The sequence below is a fragment of the Syngnathus acus genome, chromosome 5, assembly GCF_901709675.1.
Source record: "Syngnathus acus chromosome 5, fSynAcu1.2, whole genome shotgun sequence".
In the NCBI taxonomy this organism is placed as follows: domain Eukaryota; kingdom Metazoa; phylum Chordata; class Actinopteri; order Syngnathiformes; family Syngnathidae; genus Syngnathus; species Syngnathus acus.
In genome coordinates, this window is record NC_051091.1 from 4,150,928 (window position 1) to 4,172,343 (window position 21,416).

Below are 21,416 nucleotides of genomic sequence, written 5' to 3' on the forward strand. Positions count from 1 at the left end.
TTATAACTATGGTAATAGGATAATATTTACTGGAATTCTGAGCTTTTGAACCCTTTGAAATATAAATCGGTCTCAAAGTGATAATCACAAAAATGTTTATTGATCAATTTGTCAATCGATTAGTCAATTAATTGTTGTAACTCTCATCTCCATAATGCCCCTTTTTCATCTCGGTTTGTTGTTTTGTGCTTCGCTCGTCTCCTGTTGAGTAAAAATGGTCTCCTTCAGAACGACCCCCGTTCTCCTCATTGTTACTGTCGCATCTTGTGCCGACCGAAGCGTGCTTTTGGCACTTTGCCGCAACTACTGTGGCGCTATTCCGAAGTGTAAGAGCAACCACTAAAATGGAGGGAGAGTGTGAAGGGGCCATCGTAACTATCTGCCATCACTTTTACTTGTCCTGTGACGGCTTCGCAACTCTCTCCATCGAAAGACTTTTTCTTGTTCACAACGGGCCCCTCAGAGTGCTCACATGCCGTGGAATGGCGGAGACGCAGCGAAGGCACATCACGCCTCTGTCTACCTGCAAAATTGCACTTTGTGTGGTGCTCTGCCAACTTGTTTATTGTGCTGGGGTGTGTGTGAGACTCCCACAGCTCAAAATGAAACCTCTGCCAAGGGAGGTCATATGGCAGATCTAGCTGACTTGGAATGTTCAATATTCCTCAAGTTCTAAGAAGAGAATCAACTGTCTTAATACCAAACCAATCAAAGGTCCTGTTGTTTTTCATGCAAACCACAACGCAGGGTTCGGTTATTTCGCAACTACGCAGGTGCAATTTAGTCAAGGCTTTCAGCTTTTATTTAGTGCCGCTTTTGTCGTCCGTCTCTGCTATATCGAATCTCGGGTCTCACTAAAACAGCGTGTTTGCACAGTTCCAAGCAAAAGAAACACTTGTGCTCCGGGGGGGGGCAAAGAACCCCCTGCCACTTTCTCTGTCCCATGCATGAGCTGGCAGTCGCCAGGCTTGGAGGTGGTTGCGATGTCCGCCATTTTAGGATGGACTGTACAATGTGTGGTACGCCGCCATCTTTCTTCTTTTTCTTCTTCACTTGCAAAATGAATGCCTGTCGTCTTGGCTATAGAACTGAAGAAGTTATTCATGAAAAGTGATGTAAAAGGATGCATGACTCAGACTTTTTTTTTTTTTTTTTTCCCTCGGCGCGCCATGGTTTATTTGTCCGTCGTTCATCTGGGCTGCAGATAGAAGGCTCTGTAAAACAATGTACTCTGTGCCCTCACACGTAACAGCAAACATATGCGTGGAGACACTAAGGATGTCACCACTACGTCTGATTGAGAAATATGGTGACGGGCGTCATTTGAAGCACGCTCACTTGTGCTATTTCCTTAACTAAGCCCGCCGCCGATAACCATTGGAGGAGCGGAGAGGCGGCTTTGGGTTGCCAAGGAAGAAAATGGCTCAGACCTCACCCGAAGTTGTCTGAAAAGGGGCGCGGACGCTGAATGGACTTTTCAACCAAGTGGCTCACACGCTCGTGTGGATTAAAGTTTGTCCTGCGCCAGATGCAGTCCGAGGAATTTGGTGTGTATGAGTCTTGAGGTTGGTGGGCGTGTGCGAGTGTCTCGGCACTGAGTGTGTGTGTGTGTGTGTGTGTGTGTGTGTGTGTGTGTGTGTGTGTGTGTGTGTGTGTGTGTGTGTGTGTGTGTGTGTGTGTGTGTGTGTGTGTGTGTGTGTGTGTGTGGCATCGTGGGCAAGGGGAGGAGAAGGGTTGCCATGGCAATGTTAACACATGAGTGGCACGACCGACCGGTCTCCCAGTGGACGGGGCTACAGTCATGGAGGTAAAGGGGGGGGGGCTCTGTGTGTGTGCATGTGTGTGTGAAAGAGAGAGAAAAGGGAGGAAGAAGAAAGCGAGATGGCTGACAACACCTGCGTCGCAGACGTTCAGACACAAACACTCAAGTACGTCGGACACAGACATAAAAAAAGGAGGGCGCGGCCGAGAAGAAGACACTTGGAGGTCACGTTTTGTCTTGAGCTGGACAGCCAGTGCGGCGGCCGCTCTATTAACGCTGTGCTAATCACCCTGACATCTCCCACTTGTGCTTCAGCACACGTATCACTCCAGCCACATACTTATTCATGCTGCGGCGGCAGCGGCGTACAGTGGCACACATGATGTCAAAGCTGTCCACTCTGCTTCGTATGTTCTTCCCAGAATGCATCACGGTGGACAAACGCCAACCGTCCGCAGTGAGACGGCTTAAAAGCCCAAAGTGCCGGATCACAAGTGAGCCGACATTGTTCCCAATCTTTACAAGACAGTGATATTCTGTCTCTGCTTTATCTCGGTCTTATATTTAGGTGTCCAGCTGATCCACTCACATGACATCCAAGTCTGTATTGGACACCAGGCAGAATATGTTCCCTCTGGACACATTTTCTGATCTTTCAAATTGATCTGTCAGGGCTCTTCCTATTTTGCCCCATTTAGAGACCGTTTAAAAAAAAAAACAATGCAGGCGTGGATCACTGTCAGGGCAAATGAACCAGAAAGCAAATGTTTTGAGAGCGAGCGATTGTTTTCTCTCCTTTTTTCCTTTTGTGGCAAACTCCGTCGCGTCAAGAGACTCCTTGCCAGTGATTTGGTTCAAAGAGAAAGATTTGAGAGCGTCGCAGGCGCTAAATGTTGCGGAAGTGAGGAGGGAGTGTGTGAGAGTGTGTAGACGTCCAACTAGGAGGTGTCAGCAGGGAGGAATATTGAAAGAGCGCCGTCTGTCATCATCATCACTCATCCTCTCGCTTTACTCCCAGATGTCTGAGTTTTGTCTTCCTTTGTCCTGCCTCGTCTTCCTCCCGCCGCCGCCGCGCTCGCCTGTCACATGAAGGCGCAAACCCAAATCTCTGTTTGCTCGTGTCAACTGTAGCTGACCCAACAATCTGGGAGTGTCTGCATCAGTGGGCTGTTTTGAATTAAATTTTAATGTCTAGCAACCACTTTGCAGCCTCGCCTCCCTTTCCGGTGGCAGCGCGCCGTCGATTTTTCATGTTGTAATATTCTAATTGCTGCAGCAGTTTATGAAGTGATGAAAGGGCACCGGTGCTGCTTGCGGAGGTAGAACCACTCGGCCGTATAAAAGTGCAGATTCTAATCAGACATTAATGACATGTAAATATAATAGTGGATAGTGGAAAGGACGATATAAAAGCAGGCCCTCCTTCAAATCATAATGCTGCCATTAAATCACATTAAAGGTAAAAAAAAAACGCACCAGAATGGAACCTAATCCCATTTGGTTGGTAACGCTTGTTTTGCATGTGGGTAACAGTTAAGCAACAAGGCTCTCTGTGAGCGTGGGTGCCCAGGAGAAAAAGTTTGCACCAGCGTGGCCATGTGACACCATGCGGGGGACAACGCCACTCCAAGCTTTGTCCAGCTTGCCACCGAAACACAAATCCTGCCTTTTCACGGGCACCATTGAATGGCCCTTGTTTTGTGTCTCAAGTCACGCTTTCCCAGATAAAGTAGGCCCTTCTTTGGATAGGTGACTCGATTCTTTATGCAAACCGTCAGCTCGTCTCGGGTTCTCCCGGTGAGGGGCTGGGCGGTTTTAATACAGAGCGTACTCGACCCCCTCGATGACTGTTGCCTCGTTTTAACGCAGCTGCTCTTGCATTGTTACAAAATGACCTTCTCTATCCATTCATCCATTCGTGCATTTGCTCTAGCAGCGTTTCATGGCTTCTTTTTTTGTTGTTGTACTACAATCACAGTCACTGATTCGTATTTATCAAACTTCTGGCCATTCGGGAAAAAAAAGAGAGTGACAGAGCTCCAGACATCATTGTAATCAAATAATGCTGTCACAGTGAATATATAAAAGTTGCCCGAAAGACACCCAAATAAACATAGTGACGCACCTTTAATGTGAACCCCGAGTCTGTTTTCTATCAAAAAGATGGCCGTGGCGTAGATTAGTTTAATCACAACAGCACGGCTACTCCGCATCAAAGCCCTTCAATGTACATTCATTGAAAATTCGCTCGCCTTGTTTTTTTCCATACAAACACTCACTGTAATTATGTTTGGACAACTGCGCCAGCGTAGTTTAGTGATCCCCTAAGGTGCGTCACAAACCTTGAGACCATTGTTTCTCAGGCTTCTAAATGACCTACCAAAACATAACAGCGTCGTCGTGTTTTCTGTTGACAACCAAATTGGACCTCAGTGACGCAGAGACCGACAACGGGAGACAAATTGAAACGCCACATAAATGGGAGATTCTAACCCAGAGCTTATTGATTAGAATCTGAAAGAATCTGCGCAGCCACAGTAAATGTGCTCAATGTTACTTGGTGTCAACACTCCAAAGGCATGGCCGCATCTTTCATACAGATGTTTGAAATGTGCATGCCTCCATTCTACTGCTGCGTGAACACACTTGTAAATCTTTTGTCGAGTGAACAAACACAGTGTCCTTAGCGGGGGTTAATTGAGTGTTCCATCAGAGGGTATCATGACCTGTCTGGCACCAAAACATACAGCACATGCCTGCGTCTGGATGCAGTGAACCGGGATTACTGCATAAGATGCCGGTGACCTACTTTTTTATACTGTTTGTTTTGTTTTGTTTCATTCTTTTTTTTTATAATTCCCCGTCCAAAAGCAGCAGCTGTCAGTCGTAAAAATAAAATAAAAAATAAATAAAATAAAATAAAAAGAGTCACAAGGAGCCATTGAGTGCTGTTGGGCAGTCATTTGAGGGTTTTAATTCCGGATCATGTTCATTTTTAATTTACCAGCCACTGTATAAAAGAAAAGTCTGTGGAACGCTTTTTCAAATTGCGAAATATGTAACCATATAACCGACATAATAAGTGCTAAGCGCTAACTAAATCGGAGCGGTTGATGTTTCTCTCAGTCACGATCAACTCGCGCGATGAGTTTAAACCGACAGGAGCGAGCGAGCCAGCGAGCGAGCGCAAGTCGCTCTCCCCAACTCGCCACACGTCGACAATTCTCCAGTCCCAGAAAAGGAGAAATATGATCGGAGGTTCTGTGCGTGTCACAAGTTCATTCAGGGGCCAGAGCGTTTTCTCTTGTTTTGCTTTTTTTTTTTTTTTCACGCCTTTTACTTTCCGTTCCTACATGGCGATTAAAGCCAGCTGTATCTCCGAGGTGACACTAACCAGGAGAGAGTAGCCCTAGGTTTTTCTTCTTTTTCTTTTTTGTATTTATAACACGCACACACAAAAAAACAGCATTAAGTACACTTGCGCAATCACAAAACCTGGTACACGAGCTGTATTTCTAAACTTTTTTTTGCCATTTCAAAATTAGTAAATGCATGTTCACTCTCATATTTTCCAATTTGTCAAGCCAAATGTAAATTCAAACAATAAAAGGTTATTATGGGCAGTTGTACATCACTGCAAACTAAAATCACAGCCATAAACGATAATTAAATGTGAATAAAAACAAAGCATGAATAGAAAGAATATCATATAATATCCAGATGGTGCCGATGGAAATGTAACGAAGTGTCGCGTGTATATTGCGTGTCACAAAAATGTGGACGCAGTCAACTAAATAGTCTTTTCTTTTAGGATGATACCCATTCGATATACATATACATATTATAGTGTGTGTGTGTGTGTGTGCGTGCGTGCGTGCGTGTGTGTGTGTGTATATGTATATATATTTTTTAAATTATTATTATTTATTTTAAAAAAAAAATTGCGTGTCACAAGAATGTGGAAGCAGTTAACTAAATAGTCTTTCAGATGACACCCAGTCGAATGCTGGAATTTTTAAATTGTAGTTTAATTATTTTCCGTGTGTGTGTGTGTGTGTGTGTGTGTGTGTGTGTGTGTGTGTATACAGGTTTCGAAATATCCGGTATATCTTGTTCAGTGCCAACTTCCCTCTTAAAAATGAAATGAAAAGTCATGGCTTCCAGAGACAAAGCCAGCGTGCATATTTTTGTATGTTTTTGCCTGCAGACAATGTAAAACAGCTGGAAAGGTGGGATACACATCCTACGATCAATCAAGAGAGTGGGGAAATACACCCCACTCAATAGGTTGAAAATCCCTGAGGAAGTGTGCGGCTAATATTTATTCACTGATAATAACTCCTTGCTTGTGGGAACCAGGTGGCGTCTGGCAACAAATATCCTCCCGCAAATCACATTGCTCGCTATGCACCTTGGCTATAGTCGGCGTGCGAGCCTCCAGTTTAATTACTCTTTTCTTTGTTTCTATTATGAAGCGCTGCTAAAAATAATTCCGTGGACACATGCCATTAATGATTAGCTAGAGTTAAACCTTAGGCAGCAGTCAAGGAAAACAACAAATATGGCAAGCATGAGACATTGTCACTATGTTGATTTGCATGGTCTTTTTTTTTTTTAATTGATGAAAAGTGACAGCAAGACAGTATTTTGAAAATTGAAATAAATCAACAGAACACTGACAGGTGGTAATGATCCTCGTTGCGCGTGCGTGCGTGTGCGTGCCTTGCTCTCACACCTCCTTGTTTAATTGTTGTTGTCTTTGTATAGTCACATGCATTTCAAAAACACTTTTTTAAAGACAAGTCTGACACGAGGCTATTTCGAATCATCAATAAGTGCTTTGATGCTATCAATAGCTTTTCAAACCAGGGAACTATAAAATATATCCGCTTTACTACGTCGACCTGTGGTTGCAAATTGTACTCGTATAAGCCGGTTTTATTTGGAGCGAAAATAAAAAAGCTCTGCAAGTGTGTTACTCGAGTGGTGCAATTGTGGAGCAACACCACCTACATTCACACCTACACTTATTACGCTTCATGTTAGCTTCCACACATTGACGCTGCCGTTGTTTGCACACCACGTCCTTAGACTCGGTCACCCGCTTTGTGTTTTTGGACAATTAGCACAAGTCCGACTGGTGGGCTTATGCGATGTGTCTTTTTGCCCCTCACAGGTTCCCTGGGAGCTTTTAAAGTTGGACAAGGGTCCCGCGGCAGCTGAAAGCATGAAGCAACACTGTGGCTGATCCATGACACGAAACTCCGCCCGCCCTCTGCATCCGACCGGACAATCAATCACTCACTTTCCCATCTCCACAAAGCTACGCGATGGCCAGCAAGAGGAAATCCACCGTACCCTGCATGATACCATCCAAATCCAAACATGTGCGCGAGGAAATTTTCCTGGGCTCGCTGCCAGAACTCCTACCCACGATCCCGGAAGACGGCATCCTCAGCATCTCCGGAGAGGAGTCTGGCCACGTCTCTCACAAGTCATCCAAATCCGGATGCAGCAGCGAGGTGCAGAAAGGAGGCACGTACGCCTGTCCCCCGTGCTCTTTCGAGTCCAGAGATTTGAACTACTTTTTGGATCACATGCACAACTACCACCTGGACTTCAGGGCCCAGCCCACTTTCTACTGCCTGAACTGCGCCGTCTCGGTCGTTCGCTTCGAGGCTCTGGCTCTGCATAACGCCAACACTCATCCGAAGATCATGGAGGGCTCGACGACCGCCTCGCTGAGCGTCAACAAGAGGGACGGCCTCACCACAGTGGAGCAAAGCCTCTTCACCGACAACGGCGACCACTACCGGGAATCCGGGATCTCCCTCAGCAAAACCCCCATTGCCAAGATGATGAGAGCCAAGGGAGAGCACAAAAAGATTGTAGTATCTCACACCGTGGAAGTATTGAAGAAAGCCAGTGGGACCGATGCAGAGCCCAGCATGCTGACAAATGTGCCTGAACTCCAAAACGGGGCTCTCAGTCTTTCTGGCGCCCAAGCTATGCCGAGGACAGCTGTCGGTCACGTGACTGCGACGACGGTGTCCAACCAAGTCTTTCACCAGCACATTCCCTCCCTGTACTCCCCGCCTTGCTCGGATTCCAATAAAGACCTTCCAAAGGTCATGATCCCCCTCAGCAGCATCCCCACCTACGATGCCGCCATGGACACCAGCAGCTTTCTAAAGACATCCTTTGGCAAGTTCCCTTACCCGACCAAAGCTGAGCTCTGCTACCTGACGGTGGTGTCGGAGTTCCCCGAAGAGCAAATCAAACTGTGGTTCACTGCCCAAAGACTCAAGCAGGGCATAAGCTGGTCTCCGGAGGAAATAGAAGAGGCCAGGAGGAAGATGTTCAACACGGTGTTCCAGGGCAGAGCACCCCAAAAGCAAGCTGCCACACAGCGTCATGTCAATCACATTGTTACTCACCACACCGTAATGGCCCCTTCGGGTTCCAGAGGACCAAACTTCACCATGGCTGAAGTCCCCTATGGTGGAGTGAGAGCCAGGCCCATCGGAGCCATCGCCAAGCAGGCCAGCATGTCAAGCAACCCCCAGGTGACGAGGCTCTCCTACTCCACTCCGCTTCTCGCTCAGAAGGTTCCGTCCCTGGTCAGGACGATGCCCATGCCGACCAGGAATATTCAGCAAGCCGGCGAGCCGGAGAAGAGCGGCCACGGCGCGGAGGCGGCGTGTCGCAGCAGCAGTAGCAGCAGCACTTGCAGCAGTAGCAGCAGCAGCATGGCCGGCTATTCCAGCGGCGCTCCTAGCGCTGAGAATGCTTCCTGGAAAAACGGCAACAACAGCGGCCCCGCCGACGGCATCCCCAGCTTCGCTGCCTGCTCCTCCAAAGTTAGCAATAACGATTTGCACTATGTTGCCACTACCCCCAACGACAAGACACGCAAGAGTTTAGTGACGCCACCGGAAGGCTTCAACAGTCACGGCGCCGTGGAAAACACCAGCAACACCAATCACAACAATCATAACAGCGCTGCCGCCATGGGTCCTCAAGAGCAGGCTGACACCTCGAGGAAGGACGAGCAGCGGCGCATCAATCAGAGCAGCGACAGCAGTATTAGCAATGAGCAGCGCGCCACCAAAGATGGCGCTCCCGCCACCAAAGATGGCGCTCCCGCCACCAAAGATGGCGCTCCCCACCTGAACCACGCCAGCACTTCCACGACTCAAAGCACCACCAGCACCGCCGTCATCACGCAAAGCAGCTCGGCCGCCACGGACGACGGCAGACGCAGCAGGGAGTTAAGCATCAAAGGCATGTCAATCTTGCAGCAACTTATCAAGGACGACGACCATTTTACCGGAAACAGAAGTCGCTCGGAGCAAAAAATTGAACCCATCAAAATCAACTTCAAGAGGCTGAAAATGAATGAAAGCGAGAGCGCCTCCGAGACTGCGCATCAAGAACACAGGTCGGAGATCGCCGAAGGGTTCTTCTCACCCCCCTGGGCCAACAAGAGCGCCCAGCAGCTGCGCATCCTCCGCCAGGCTTTCTCCAGCGCACGCTGGCCCAACAGTCAGCAGTACGAGGAGCTGAGCGTACGGACGGGCCTGCCCAAGTCCGAGGTGGTGCGCTGGTTCAGCGACAGCCGCTACAGTCACAAGAACGGGCAGCTCAAGTGGCTGGAGAGCTACCTGCAGCCGGCTGTGGATGCAGAGGAGGCCGGCGGCAGGGGAGACCTCCAAGCCACACTGCAGATGAAGCAGCAGACGGCTGCCAAACAGAAACATCTTGCCGTGAACAAAGCCCTCCAAGGAGAAGGCGAAATAAACACTGACCAGCGGCTTCGATGGCAGGATTTCAACTCGCCGCTGCACGCGCTGATGGCGGCCGAGGGAAGCGGCGAGCTCATCAGAGCTGAGACATCCGCGCAGCCGGGAGTCTTGAAGGACGCCTGGCCGGAAAGAGACCGCCGTCAGCAGCAGCAGCAACAGCACCAGCAGCAGCTAACTGCCACTCAGCCAATTATTGAACAACCCAATGATGCCAATCAGACCAGGTCAGTCTAAGAAAATGCTAGAACTTTATATAAATTACTCATTGACAACATTCAAGAATCCATCCATCCATCCATCCATCCATCCTATAGATGGAGCAATAACACACCTTGTTTGAGGCGTATGGATGCCTCTAGTCATTCAGTCATGCTACATCCAGCCAATCAAGGGTCTGAGCTAAAAAAAAAAAGAAGAAGCTATTTTTAGGTTAGGCAGAAGTCTAGCCCATTGAATTATAGATTTAAGAGTGCGTGCTAATACGTGTGAATAAATCATAACAATTGTGTGCAGTGGGGTGACACGCTCCTAACCTTGGGATCAGAGCCTCACCTGTTTGTTTGCTCCTGTCTAGGGATCGCCTGAGGATGGAGCTGCTGGAGGTGTGATGAAGTCGCCGGCGTACAAGGCTGGTTCGCTCCCGAAATGAGTGTTTGTAATGACAGCAAATGTGATTGTAGCTGGACCGTAAGACTCTGACTGTAACTGTGAATACCCCCCACCCCCCTTCTCCTTCTCCCATCCTCTTCCTCCTCCATCTGCCATCACTTCCTCCCATGTCAGAAGAAAGAACTTCTCACCTTCTTCAGTCCTGTGATGTTTCAGCCTTTCATGCTTCTTTGTGGTCGTGTGGGGAGGGTGCACAATGAGGTCAGTGTGAGGGATCAAAGAAAAGAAAGAGAAGACGCACACTGACTGGAAAACTGACTTGAATGAACAAAAATAGGACGGGATAAGGCCGAGAGATAATGTTTTGGGGTCAGCGCCGGAAATCTATATACAGTATATGATCGAAACTGCACTATAAAAACGGGGTTGTACTGACTGAATGGACAAAAGATGTGTCAAAGAAATGTTATTGTTGGCTTTGTGATATTTTTTACTTTTTTAGCAACCAGTACTTCAGCACTGCCTTGACTTTTACGTTTTTTTTTGCTTTTTTGTTCCGATTCTCTTTACTTTTCTAGTCACTGTAAGTCCAGATGCAATCAAACATGTTTTATTTAGACCTGTATCAATGTTGGTGATCACTTTGTGGTTCGGCTACACGCAAGAGACTATAACAATGCACTAATGAAGACAGCAATGCTCAAAATCCCACTGCCCCACTGCAAAGGTATTGACAGCTTTGCCCGGATCAATAACCTACAAAGCCCTTGCAAGCTGAACAGAGACAAGCCTGTCACGCTAACGTTGCCTTACTCAGCTCTGTCTATGTGTTTATGGCCTGTTTGTCGCATCAGCTCGCTTTCCAGCTACTGCGCTTTCTGTAAAAAGTTCAAGAAAAAAAAAAAAGCAGAGAGGGGGAGAAAAAAAAAAAAAAAAGCCAGTGCATCAAGGATCGCTCGCTGTTGGTCTCTATCTGTGAAAAATCGTGTGCTGCTTTCTGTACACTTTGGAGATGTTTTAATATGAGCTGTAACTGTAATATTGTATCAAATCTTGTGACTGGCCAATTGTCTTTTGAAAGCTAAATTACCAATTGGATCTTTTGACACTGACAGAGTGAGATCTGGAGCTAGCTAGAGAGCCAAATGGGGAGAAATTCTCTTCTGAATTTCCTTGTTTATATAAACATACAGTCACTACATGGATATCCTATTAAGCTGCATCCTTGTCAAGCTGCTAATAGCTAAGAACGGTGCTATACCATCCAAAGTGAAATTGGAGGTTCATCTCCTACCAGCAGTGTATGCACTTGTGTCGAATGTTACAAATTTATTTTGGTTTGAGATAAATAAAATCTGGACTTACGGTGTAATGATCGCTTACAAAAAAAAAAAAAGAACTTTTATGAAATAGCCTGATCATAAAGCACTGTTGTATCATCCTTTCTACACTTTCTCTGAATCTTTACAGAATAAACTGAATACTCACCAATCAGCAGTGTTAAGTTATTTGTTCCACAGCCCACCTTGCGGCGAGAGTGAAGCGATGCCAGAAAAAGCTGCGGGATACGTTTGAACTGACTCTGTATTGCTTGGCGCGCCACCTGCTGGCGAAACATTGACACTGGCTTAAAACTGGCGGAAAACGGAAACTCGGCCCGGTTCCATCTTTTTTCTTCTTCTTTTTACTTCAAGGCAAAATGGGATTGGCTTGGGATTGTTTTGTTTGGTAGACAACGACGCTCTCACCATAGTGCAAATACTGTTGTGGAGCAGTGTTGGGAAAGTTCATTTTCTACGCGAACGAGTTCAAAGTTCAGTTCACAAATTTTAACATCACTGCAGCACGGAATGCAGAGCAAATACAAAGAACCAAAAAGAAAAAAAAGATCTCAACAGACAGCTGGTAAGTTCACTTAAATCCTCCTTGCTGCGCTGGCGGGGCACTGAGACGTGGAAGAAATGTGTGTTTGATCGGTGGATACTATTGTCTTCAATTATGAAGTGAAGACTGATTAAAAACGCATGTTTCTTCCTGCACATGTCACATAATTGAAACGGATTGAAAGTATTCACTGCTTAAACGCTTGACAGCCATCACCCTACAATTATTAAATTGTATAGTAAGGCTCTTTTAGTTAAAAGATTAATGTAAACTAAGGCTTTTGGGGTGGGGGGGGAATGACCATGTAAACCACAGGTGTCAAACTCCAGGCCCAGGGGCCAGATACGAGCCGCCACATCATTTTATGTGGCCCGCTAAGACAAATTGTGCGTCAAATTCGTGTGTCATTACTAGAATTGCAAATTGTCTTCACTTTTAATATCTTTTTTTTTTTAATTTGACCAGTTTTTACTAGTCTGATTTGAAAACGAGTTATTTGTCGGTTTATTTTGTAGCTTTTACTGTATGAGGCAGGGGTGTCGCATTCCAACATGTTTTCCAAGATTCCCTCGTTAAGTGCACCTGTGTGAAAAGTTAGGATCCTGCAGAACGTGAAAATGAACTGATCTTTTCACTCAGGTGTGTTTAACGAGGGTAACTTGGAAAACATATTGGAACGCGGCCCTCGAGGACTGGAGTTCGACACCCCTGGAAGCTAGGGTTAGGGTTTCAAACAACTCGTCTGATTTGAAAACGAGTTATTTGTCAGTTTGTTTTGTAGCTTTGACTGTATATAAGGTATTCATATATCTATTTGGGTTGACAGTCATAATGGCCCTCCGAAAGAAGCTATAACTACAATGCGGCCCGTGAAAAAAATGTTTGACACCCCTGATGTATAGTAAGGCATTTTTTAGTTAAACAAACAAAAAAACACCATGTATGGTAAGGCTTTAAAAAAAGGCCACGTATAGTGAGCCTTATTTGTTAAAAAATTACCATGTACGGGTAAGGCTTTTTTTTTTTTTTTTTTTTTTAGAAAAAAAAAAAAAAAAGCCCATGTAAAGTAAGACTTTTTTTCAAATGACCATGTATGACCATGTATTGATTTTTATGTACAAATTGAATTTGGAGTGTTGACCAGCATTGGTCGATAAGTTTAAGTCGCCAAAGGACAGACGAGACCTGCTGAAATGCACACAGAATACACAAGGAAGAAAAGAGATGGTTTGATGTGTGGGGTTTTTATTTTCTTAACCTACGATGAGCATACAACTTAACATGATCAAATGCTAGGACAAAAGGTCAAACAGGAATAGGATGTTGACTTAACAACTACTTACATCAACTTTCCTATCATGAGTGGAATAAAATGAATTCACATTAAAATGTTACATTGCTTTCACCTCATTATACAGTCAACTAGCTAAAATCGTAACAGATTGATTATTTTTTGGCAAAGTCGATATCCCTCACACGCTTTTCTCCAATGAGAAATACTTTTCCTTTTACAGACTTAAATACATTGAGTTCAAGTAACAGGGCAGGGGGTTTCTTTTTCTTAAAAACAAATTAAGTTCAACCCAAATGTAGACTTTAGGGGGCAGAGTAGCAGCTTCAGGGGATGTGGACTTGCAAGTGACAGGATCAATATGACTGATTCACATTTACACTGAAAATAAAAGTCCCTGATTGAGAGGCTGTATAACATATTCACATTCTGCTTGCTTAAGTAAAAGTTAACATGGTTGCAGTGTTCCTCCAACCCCCAAAAGCTAGCCCACTTCCCACACATCCACATGCTAAACACCATTTTAAATAGTCCAGTTTAAAATAAATCACCCTAAAACAGAGCTTTTAAGGTCGGGGGCCTCTAAAACATACGCACGCTCGCTCGCTCACTCACGCCAAACTCACATTTGTCCTTGTCCTCAAAAGGCTTGTGGGTGGTATTAAGGAATTCATTTGATTTGACTTTATCAAAATATAGATGCATTCATAATACACAAAGGGGCTAAAATAAAAACAGTGAATGAAGATACAATGATAAAAAGCATTTTTTCTCTCTTTTTTTGCTTCATACACAAGCAATAGGACCACAGAGTTCAAAGTTCAGGCATCGTCACAGGGAGAAAAATGTGAAGGGGTGGGGTAGGGGGTCATCCAACTACTGGCACTATGCCTTGATGCTCAGTTCAGCTTGATGCCTGATCGCAGATCAGATGTTTAGACTACCACTCAAATGTGGCCTCATCTTTTTTTTTTTTCCTGCCAAAACCTTATCGGGTCAGTCCATCGAGAAAAAAATCATTATAGTAAAAACAAGTATCCGATTAAAAAGTAGCGTTAAAACCACAACCTGGAATTTAAAATTCAAAGTCTTCGTCTGCCATGTCGATGGCCCAGGCGAACTTCTCGCGCTGGGTTTTGTTGTAGATCTTCTCAACGGGAATACTCCACTTCTTACACCTGACAAGGGAAAACAACATTAGCGGGCTGGACATGAACAATTTAAGAATTTGGCGAGGAAACCAAAAAAAGTCACTCACCAAGCCACAGAGATGCGAGGGTCAAGATAGTTGAGCTTGGAAGTGCCGAGCGCAATTTGCTTGTTCTCTTCGCGATCGGTGGCCTGCACTTCCAGCTTCATCAGCTGCTCTTCTATCCTCTGGACGGCCTTCTTCTTGGTCTCCACGGCCCTGCGCGGTCGACGCCCGTCATTACATGAGCCGAACTGACGCAAGCAAACGTGTGCAGCGCATCTAAACTTCACTCACTTCTTGGATTTTTCATCTCTCCGTACTTTGGCATCGGCCTTGGCGCTCTTCAGCTCTCGTTTGGCGTCCGACAGCTGGTCCCTTTTCGCTTCGATCTGAGACCAATAAAAGGAGACAATTCGGTAAGAGAGTGGTCTCATGCTTCCAGGTTCTTGTCACAGATACAGGAGCATGTGATCGATCATTTAGAGGCGGGAAAAAAAAAAAGCAAAACCACCTTAGTCTGCAGGTTCTGCATGGACTTCTCAAACGTCTTAGGTGGCGCCCTCTGGTGGTTACATAGGATGGCCACAGCTCTGTTGGCCCTGTTGTAGGACAGGATTTTGGCTGGAACGTTCTCATCCACTAGAGACAAAATAGCAACAGCGTTGATTTGTCAGTGGCAAAGACAGATGCTTTCCCGTCATGGATGTGGTTTGAATTTTTTAGGTGAGACTCGCCAACGACGGCGTACCATTTGTGAGCTCTTTGAGCTGTTGTTGCAAGGTGATTGATGCATTGTATGTACGGAAAACCTTGGCCGTCAGACCGTCCATCAGCTCCTGAAGGTGCTTGTTGAGAATCGAAGTCTGCCAAAACGAAATTGGAACAGCGTGAACAATATGCCAACATTCCAAATACATCCCTCCCTCTATGTTGAACGAGCGGTACAGTGGCAATGCCCCAGTCGGAGCTCAACCAAACACGCCCCCAAGTTCAAACTCTTTGCGGAGTTGAAATATCTAATGTAGCCCGTTTAATTCAGGTTGTGTTGTGAAGTTGAACTTCAAGGCACTTACATTCAGGCGATCAAACAAGTCGTCATCTGGCTCTTTGTTTTCCATGAACAACTGAAGATTTTTAAAAACCTGCAAGAGAAACAACAGCCATGATCCTAAGTTTTTGCTGAGGCAGTTTTTTCCTTGGGCGTGCCAACTCTCACCCTTTTTTCCACAGGGACTTTGTTGTAATATCGGATGGAATCTTTACCCAGGAAGTCAAATTCCACTACGTACTCTTGACCGTCGTTCTCGGGATAGAGTTTGAGGTGTTCCACTCTGAGGGAGCAGCAGCCTACTGTGTCGGCAGTCTCTCCTTCCTCTTTCTCGTTTCCAGCTCTCAGAGCCAGCTGCGGCACACGAGAGAGAGCAAGCCGGCCGGCGTTCACGTCGCATTCCCGCCGAGCGCTTCATACGAGGCTGCGCTGGAGCTCACCTTGTCAATGAAGTAAAGCGCCACGGCCCTCTGTCGAATTCTCATCTCCTTGGACTTCCAATCGTCGCGATATTGCGTCCTGATGCGGTCCACGCATTTCTTGAGCCTGCGGGCCGTTTCATACTTTTGCCAGTCCTTCTCTCCCTGCACACAAAGAAATGAACAAGACTTATGAAACGATTCAAATGTTTGGACCATTCCGTTGTAGTCACGGTTCAGCTCCCTTGGTGTTCTCAGATTTCTACTTTTCTCAACAACTTATCACAGTTCCAACTATTTGAGTTGATATGATCAATCGAGGTTGTAGCCTACCTTAATCCTTGAGCTGGGATTCAACATGATGTACTTGATGGAGCCTTGGATGTTCTCAGTCCACGACACCAACCAAGTCACCTTGTTATCATGACGGACCTCTTTCCACTTTGTGCCTGGAGGAGGCTGCGGGTGCTTGGAGTCCCTGCGCGCATTATTAGATTTATACAGTAAATTGAGAACGTTACCGTGCAATACTTAATCCCCTGACATGTTTTAATCGAGAATACATATATTCCTTGAAACATGTACAGGGTGACTGCACTTGAGCGTGTTGCTGCCCAAAAGAAGGCTCGACAGCATTGAGGAAAAGCACTAACTTGCTGCAGTTGATGATGATGTCTTTGGGTCGGATCCGGCGTTTTAGCATGCCCATCTTGGGATGGTCCCCGCGACCACGGAACAGGCCGGGCGGCTCAATGCGGAAGTTAGCAATGCGTTCCCTGTGGTTGTCCATGATGCAGAAGCCGTACTCCTGCAAGAGGCGCTCGTTCTCCGCCTTTATTTTCTATCAAGGGGAAAACAGGTTCATCCATCAATGCCGTGAGTACAAGAAATAAAAAATAAAAAACGTGTGGGGGGAAAAAAAACTTGTGTTAGGAAAGGTTAACATTTTGGTTTTGCAAACAGTTAGTGTTTACCAATTTCTCTTCCTTGGACATGGCCTTTCTGGCTTCAGTCTGAGCCTTGAAGTAGTCCGACATCTCAGAGAAGTTGCACTTTTTCAAGTCTGAGATTTTAGCCTTTTCATCTGCGGTCATTTCCTGAATTAGGGAAGAAAAAAAAATCATCCTATTAATTAAGAAAAATTGGAGCTACCAGGTGCTAAATGACTTGGTTTCTTTTTCCACCTACTTTGCGCCAATCTTTAAAAAAGTTTTTTCGAAAGATGTCCTTTGTGGTGTACTCATGGTCCAGCATTTTGGCAAAGAATGTGGCTACCTCTTCTGCCTCTGGGTTGAGCTTCATCGGCTTACCTTAAAGATGAAATGATGTGGTGACCGGCCAGGTGGATGCACTGTTATAAAAACGTGCCGTCCGTTTCTTACCATCGTAGTAGAAGTTGACTTTGCTGGGGAGTGGCTCGTACGGTGGCGCAAACACCGGTCCTTTGTGTTCCAGAAATTTCCACTTGACACCGTCCGTGTATCTCTCCTCTTCCCACCTGGGAACAGTAGCAAAATATAATCAACGTATAAAAGTATGCGACCAAATCTACTCACAACATTAACTCACCATTTCCACTTCTCTTCTGGTTCCTTTTTTGCTTTCTTTTTTCCATCAACAGTTTCTCCTTTTTTATTTGTCTTTTTAGGCTTGATGTCCTAAAAAGGGAAGAGAAAAGGAAGCAAGTTGGCTCAACCCAAGCTGCGATTCAAATCTAGTTGAGATAGCTTGACAGTCACCAAAGTCTTTCACTGATTTAAAAAAAAAAAAAAAAAAAGAGCCCCATATTATGTACTTCACTTGCCTCAATCGCTTTCCTTTTCTTGTCCTTCCTGTCGTTTTCTATCTTTACTTTCTTGGGTTTAAAATCATAACTGAAACATGAACACGAAAAAAGTTACATGACCGAACATGACGTGTTTGAAATATGTTTCTTGGCCACTCACTCGTCGTCATCATCCCGCTCTCTCTTTAGAGACTTGTCGTGTCTCGGCGAGTGGTAAAAATCATCGTCAGGCTCACACTTCACATGTGGCGGGCTGAAAAAGCGGCAAGACCGTCATTCTGTGATTTCTCCGCACGGTTTGTCGACGTATGGGCCGCCCCGCGTATCACAGGGAATCCCTTAAAACGGAACCCAAGCAGACATACCTGGCGAATCCATTCTCCTTTTTGATTTTACCATCAACAATTTTCATCTGTAAAGACAAACACATTTGTGACTTAAGTCATTTGGTTCAAAACTTGTTGTATTATTACTACTTGGTGTGTAAGAAAATAATTAGGTAGTATGCCAGCCACCGAGCATGCGTTATTTGGAGCTCACCTTTTTCTCCTTGTGCTTGTCTTTAAATTTGTCTGTGCTTCCATCCTTGTGCTTCATCTTCTCCTTATCTCGATGTTTTTTTTCAGATGAGTGCTCGCTGATGCACCAAGAAATGAAAAACACATATGTAGAGGTCAGCTTGAGCGGAACAAAATGATTTGGGCAGCAGCCGAGTCAGGGAGGTGAGCACTTTGCAAATTGGAAGAAGCACGTTATACCCATTGCCATGCTTTAGTTTCTCCCGTTCTTTATCCTTCCTGTGGTCCTTGTGTTTGTGTTCTTTATACTTATGCCTGTGGGAGTCTACAAGAAAAAAAAAAAAAAAAGACAGTGTGAGGACAGTGGCAACCAAAATAAGGTTTCAGTTTTTGTATATCCCCTTAAGATGTGCAGGTTCAATGTTGTATCAGTTGTGTATGACCACAAAAGGTTGGCTCCTTTCGGCTTTTCCCCGAAGGCGTCGCCACAGCGAAATACCAGTTGTTTTTCCCCCAGATGATTCGCATGAGAAGTTTTTGGCTCAGTTTTTACGCCGGATGCCTTTCCTAACGCAACCCTCTGCATTTACGCGGGCTTGGAACCGGCACAAGGGAGACGCTGACGTGTGCCGCTATGGTTGCATATGGTTCCCTGATCGGGAATGGAACCCAAGCCGCGGAGACGAAAGCCCCGCATCCTAACCACTGGGCCATCAGGGATCAGGGGAACAAAAGTAATCACTTCAAATCAATGAGACAAGCTCACAGTAACCCCGCCCCTTCGTGGCATGTTTAAGATAATGTGAAATGATGACATGTCACGACGTGCAAAAGAGCACTTTTCTCCTTTCGCTCTACTTTTCAGTTAAGAAAGATAAACCGAGGCAGACATGCTTTTACTATCGTGGATTAACAAAAGCAGACCGCAAGGAGTGGGTGGTTTTGTCTAAACTGATTCTCAAAGTTGCGTGGAAATGGCAGCAACTATTTTCACAAATTGATGAATCTGTTGTATTATTACATGCTTTCATTCCCATCCTTTTAGTCAACAAATGGCATTATTTTAAACTGACATTGCCAAAGACTCAAATTATAATACTGGCGTGGTTAGTATTGTCAGAAAATAGGTTGTGTGTGATTCTACAGTCTGCTTTCGAGGAGAACTACAGAAATGAATTATCCAAAATAATTGTGAGCAATGTAATAACTGAGTGGTTATCATATAAACTAAAGAGAAGGCTACAGACTTATTTTCTTTCATGTATCCTTTTACTACATTGTATTGTTTGGTACACACTTCACCCTTAAAACAAAGCACTTGGACTCAATGTGTTTTTATATCTTGATTAATAAGGTTTTGATTGATTAAATTATTGGCAACACAAGTCATTGCCCCCACCCCAAAAAATATTGTGTGCCAAGTGTCAGTTTTGCAAGACATACAATCACCTTGTCATTCCTCATATTGGTGATACTTGGGGCCTTACAATAAAATGAAAACCAAACGGTTTGAAATTGTATAGGTTAAAACCCCTAGTTGCTACTTTATGTCAAGTTAAATGCTGCCCGAAGCATGGCGCTGTCAAAAGTTACTTTCTCTTGGGCGATGAAAATGTTACCCCCCCAGTGGTGGAAACACTAATTACGGTGTCGGGTGTCGTAAATAAGAACGTTGCTATCGCCTATCACATCATTTTCCCGAGTGAAGCGTTGTGGAGGCGAGATGAGGCGTCCTCTCGGCCATGTAGAGGCGGCGAGCTTGGGTTCAGCTCGCACTCGCAGTAGTCAGGCCGCTGCGCCGAAAAAGAAAATGGCGCAGAGACTAAGTCCTCAACCCCCAAACCCTCACTTTCAGGTGGGAAATTCGCCCGGTTAACGTGAGCGACGGCTTCAGAGAACACGAGAAATCGATAAAACTCCTCTAGATCTGTCCAAATAGGCATTCCAAGTGGCGATATTGTTTTTCAAAGAGCTGTAGCGAGACCTCCCTTTTGAACAATAGACGCTTGTGAGTGAAAGAGAGGACTTAGTCTCTGGACGCCATTTCTGTCCTCTGCTCTAAACTAATCTCATGTTGTAATGTATCACCGAAGATATGTACAAATGAGAGAAAGGGCATTTTGATCGTGATCTATATTAGAAGCGAAACACGCTTACCGTTTATCCGAGAGCCACAGTCATTCTGAAATATATTAGAAAACAGACAAGGGTTACATTTCGTAGAAGCTAACCAGCCGGCGGCTAACTAACTTTGAACTTGCTGGATGGCCAATCGACACTATCTTAGCTTCTTAGCTAGGTGAGCTAATGTGCTACGCTGGCTGGTAATATGGCTTAGCGGCTCGAGCGAGATGCTAACGTCACACATTACCAGCAGCCTTTCGGCACTCCATTCAAATATGCATCCAAACACATGAAGACTAAGCGATAACTGCCGTGTCATCAGTAACAAATGAAGGATACAAGTTGTCAACACATTATTATCATTAACAAAACGAGAAGACTTAAAGAAGACACTCGGCCAAAGCGCATTAGCATCCACTATTCACAGTTAGCCAAGTTATCCTGTCAAACCAAACAAATGCAATGCCAGCAGGCATGTACGGGCTGAATATTGACGGGGGTGTCATAAAATGTACTCAGCGTTACCTGGTCCTCGTTGTGGGAATGGTCCCCACTCATTTCCTAAGCGGTGATTGACAAAAAATAAAAATGACAAACGTGAGGGGGCAACCACACACCGGCGAGCAGCAGCAAGCAGAATGAAGAAAGGGCTGGCTTGTGCAAGACCTAAGTCCCAAATGAACAACAGAGCGCATGCGCCTGATTTAAATGGTTCGCAACTGTAGCTCCTCCTTTGGAGGAACGTGTTGCTTTTTACTCAACATTCCCAGGCTGAGTGTCACTGCATTTGGTTGAAACCGCAAAACCGGCTGGATGCACGGCGACATATCGAAAAGAGTTGAACAGATTGTTCACAAAAATATTCACTATGTCAAAACATTAGTTTATTGTATTATAATGAAATGATATCCTCTAGTCCTTGGAATGGTGTTGTGCTATGACTTCAAACATGGAGGTAACCAGAATGTAGGACAGAGA

The 21,416-nt window shown here is 45.3% G+C and overlaps 2 protein-coding genes and 1 non-coding gene across 6 annotated transcripts in view; 1 reads left to right on the plus strand and 2 right to left on the minus strand.

The window, feature by feature from the left end:
• Nucleotides 1-11,667, plus strand: part of si:ch211-232b12.5 (zinc fingers and homeoboxes protein 3) — a 38,112-nt gene extending 26,445 nt beyond the window's left edge. For 3 of the 4 annotated variants that reach the window (XM_037251713.1, XM_037251711.1, XM_037251715.1), the window contains exons 2-4: nucleotides 6,939-8,862; nucleotides 8,905-9,791; nucleotides 10,142-11,667. In XM_037251713.1, coding sequence (XP_037107608.1) covers nucleotides 7,093-8,862; nucleotides 8,905-9,791; nucleotides 10,142-10,175 — 2,691 coding nt within the window. In that variant the 5' untranslated portion in view covers nucleotides 6,939-7,092 and the 3' untranslated portion in view covers nucleotides 10,176-11,667. Of the gene's footprint in view, nucleotides 1-6,938; nucleotides 8,876-8,904; nucleotides 9,792-10,141 lie in introns of all 4 variants that reach the window. The other variant, XM_037251712.1, reaches the window with a different exon arrangement.
• A 1,618-nt stretch (nucleotides 11,668-13,285) lies between these two features.
• Nucleotides 13,286-21,119, minus strand: top1l (DNA topoisomerase I, like). Its single transcript, XM_037251716.1, has 21 exons — nucleotides 20,964-21,119; nucleotides 20,472-20,496; nucleotides 18,555-18,639; nucleotides 18,337-18,433; nucleotides 18,162-18,208; nucleotides 17,957-18,049; nucleotides 17,815-17,884; nucleotides 17,580-17,668; nucleotides 17,393-17,508; nucleotides 17,199-17,320; nucleotides 16,985-17,107; nucleotides 16,664-16,851; nucleotides 16,344-16,488; nucleotides 16,032-16,175; nucleotides 15,760-15,945; nucleotides 15,617-15,685; nucleotides 15,292-15,406; nucleotides 15,055-15,182; nucleotides 14,838-14,932; nucleotides 14,610-14,759; nucleotides 13,286-14,529 (listed from the first exon to the last, which is right to left on the minus strand). The coding sequence occupies exons 1-21, from the start codon at nucleotides 20,994-20,996 to the stop codon at nucleotides 14,427-14,429; spliced, it is 2,223 nt and encodes a 740-aa protein (XP_037107611.1). The 5' UTR covers nucleotides 20,997-21,119; the 3' UTR covers nucleotides 13,286-14,426.
• On the minus strand, nucleotides 18,963-19,034 carry trnae-uuc. Its single transcript has one exon. It is a non-coding gene; the product is annotated as a tRNA-Glu (tRNA).
• Nucleotides 21,120-21,416: the final 297 nt, after the last annotated feature.

Excerpts from the sequence above, each read along its gene's own strand:
- top1l (XM_037251716.1), bottom strand. The coding sequence starts at position 20,996 with ATGAGTGGGGACCATTCCCACAACGAGGACCAG. Across the intron at positions 18,640-20,471 it reads CTGTGGCTCTCGGATAAACG|ACTCCCACAGGCATAAGTAT; the intron begins GTAAGCGTGTTT and ends TTTTTCTTGTAG. Across the intron at positions 14,760-14,837 it reads AGAGATGAAAAATCCAAGAA|GGCCGTGGAGACCAAGAAGA; the intron begins GTGAGTGAAGTT and ends TCGACCGCGCAG.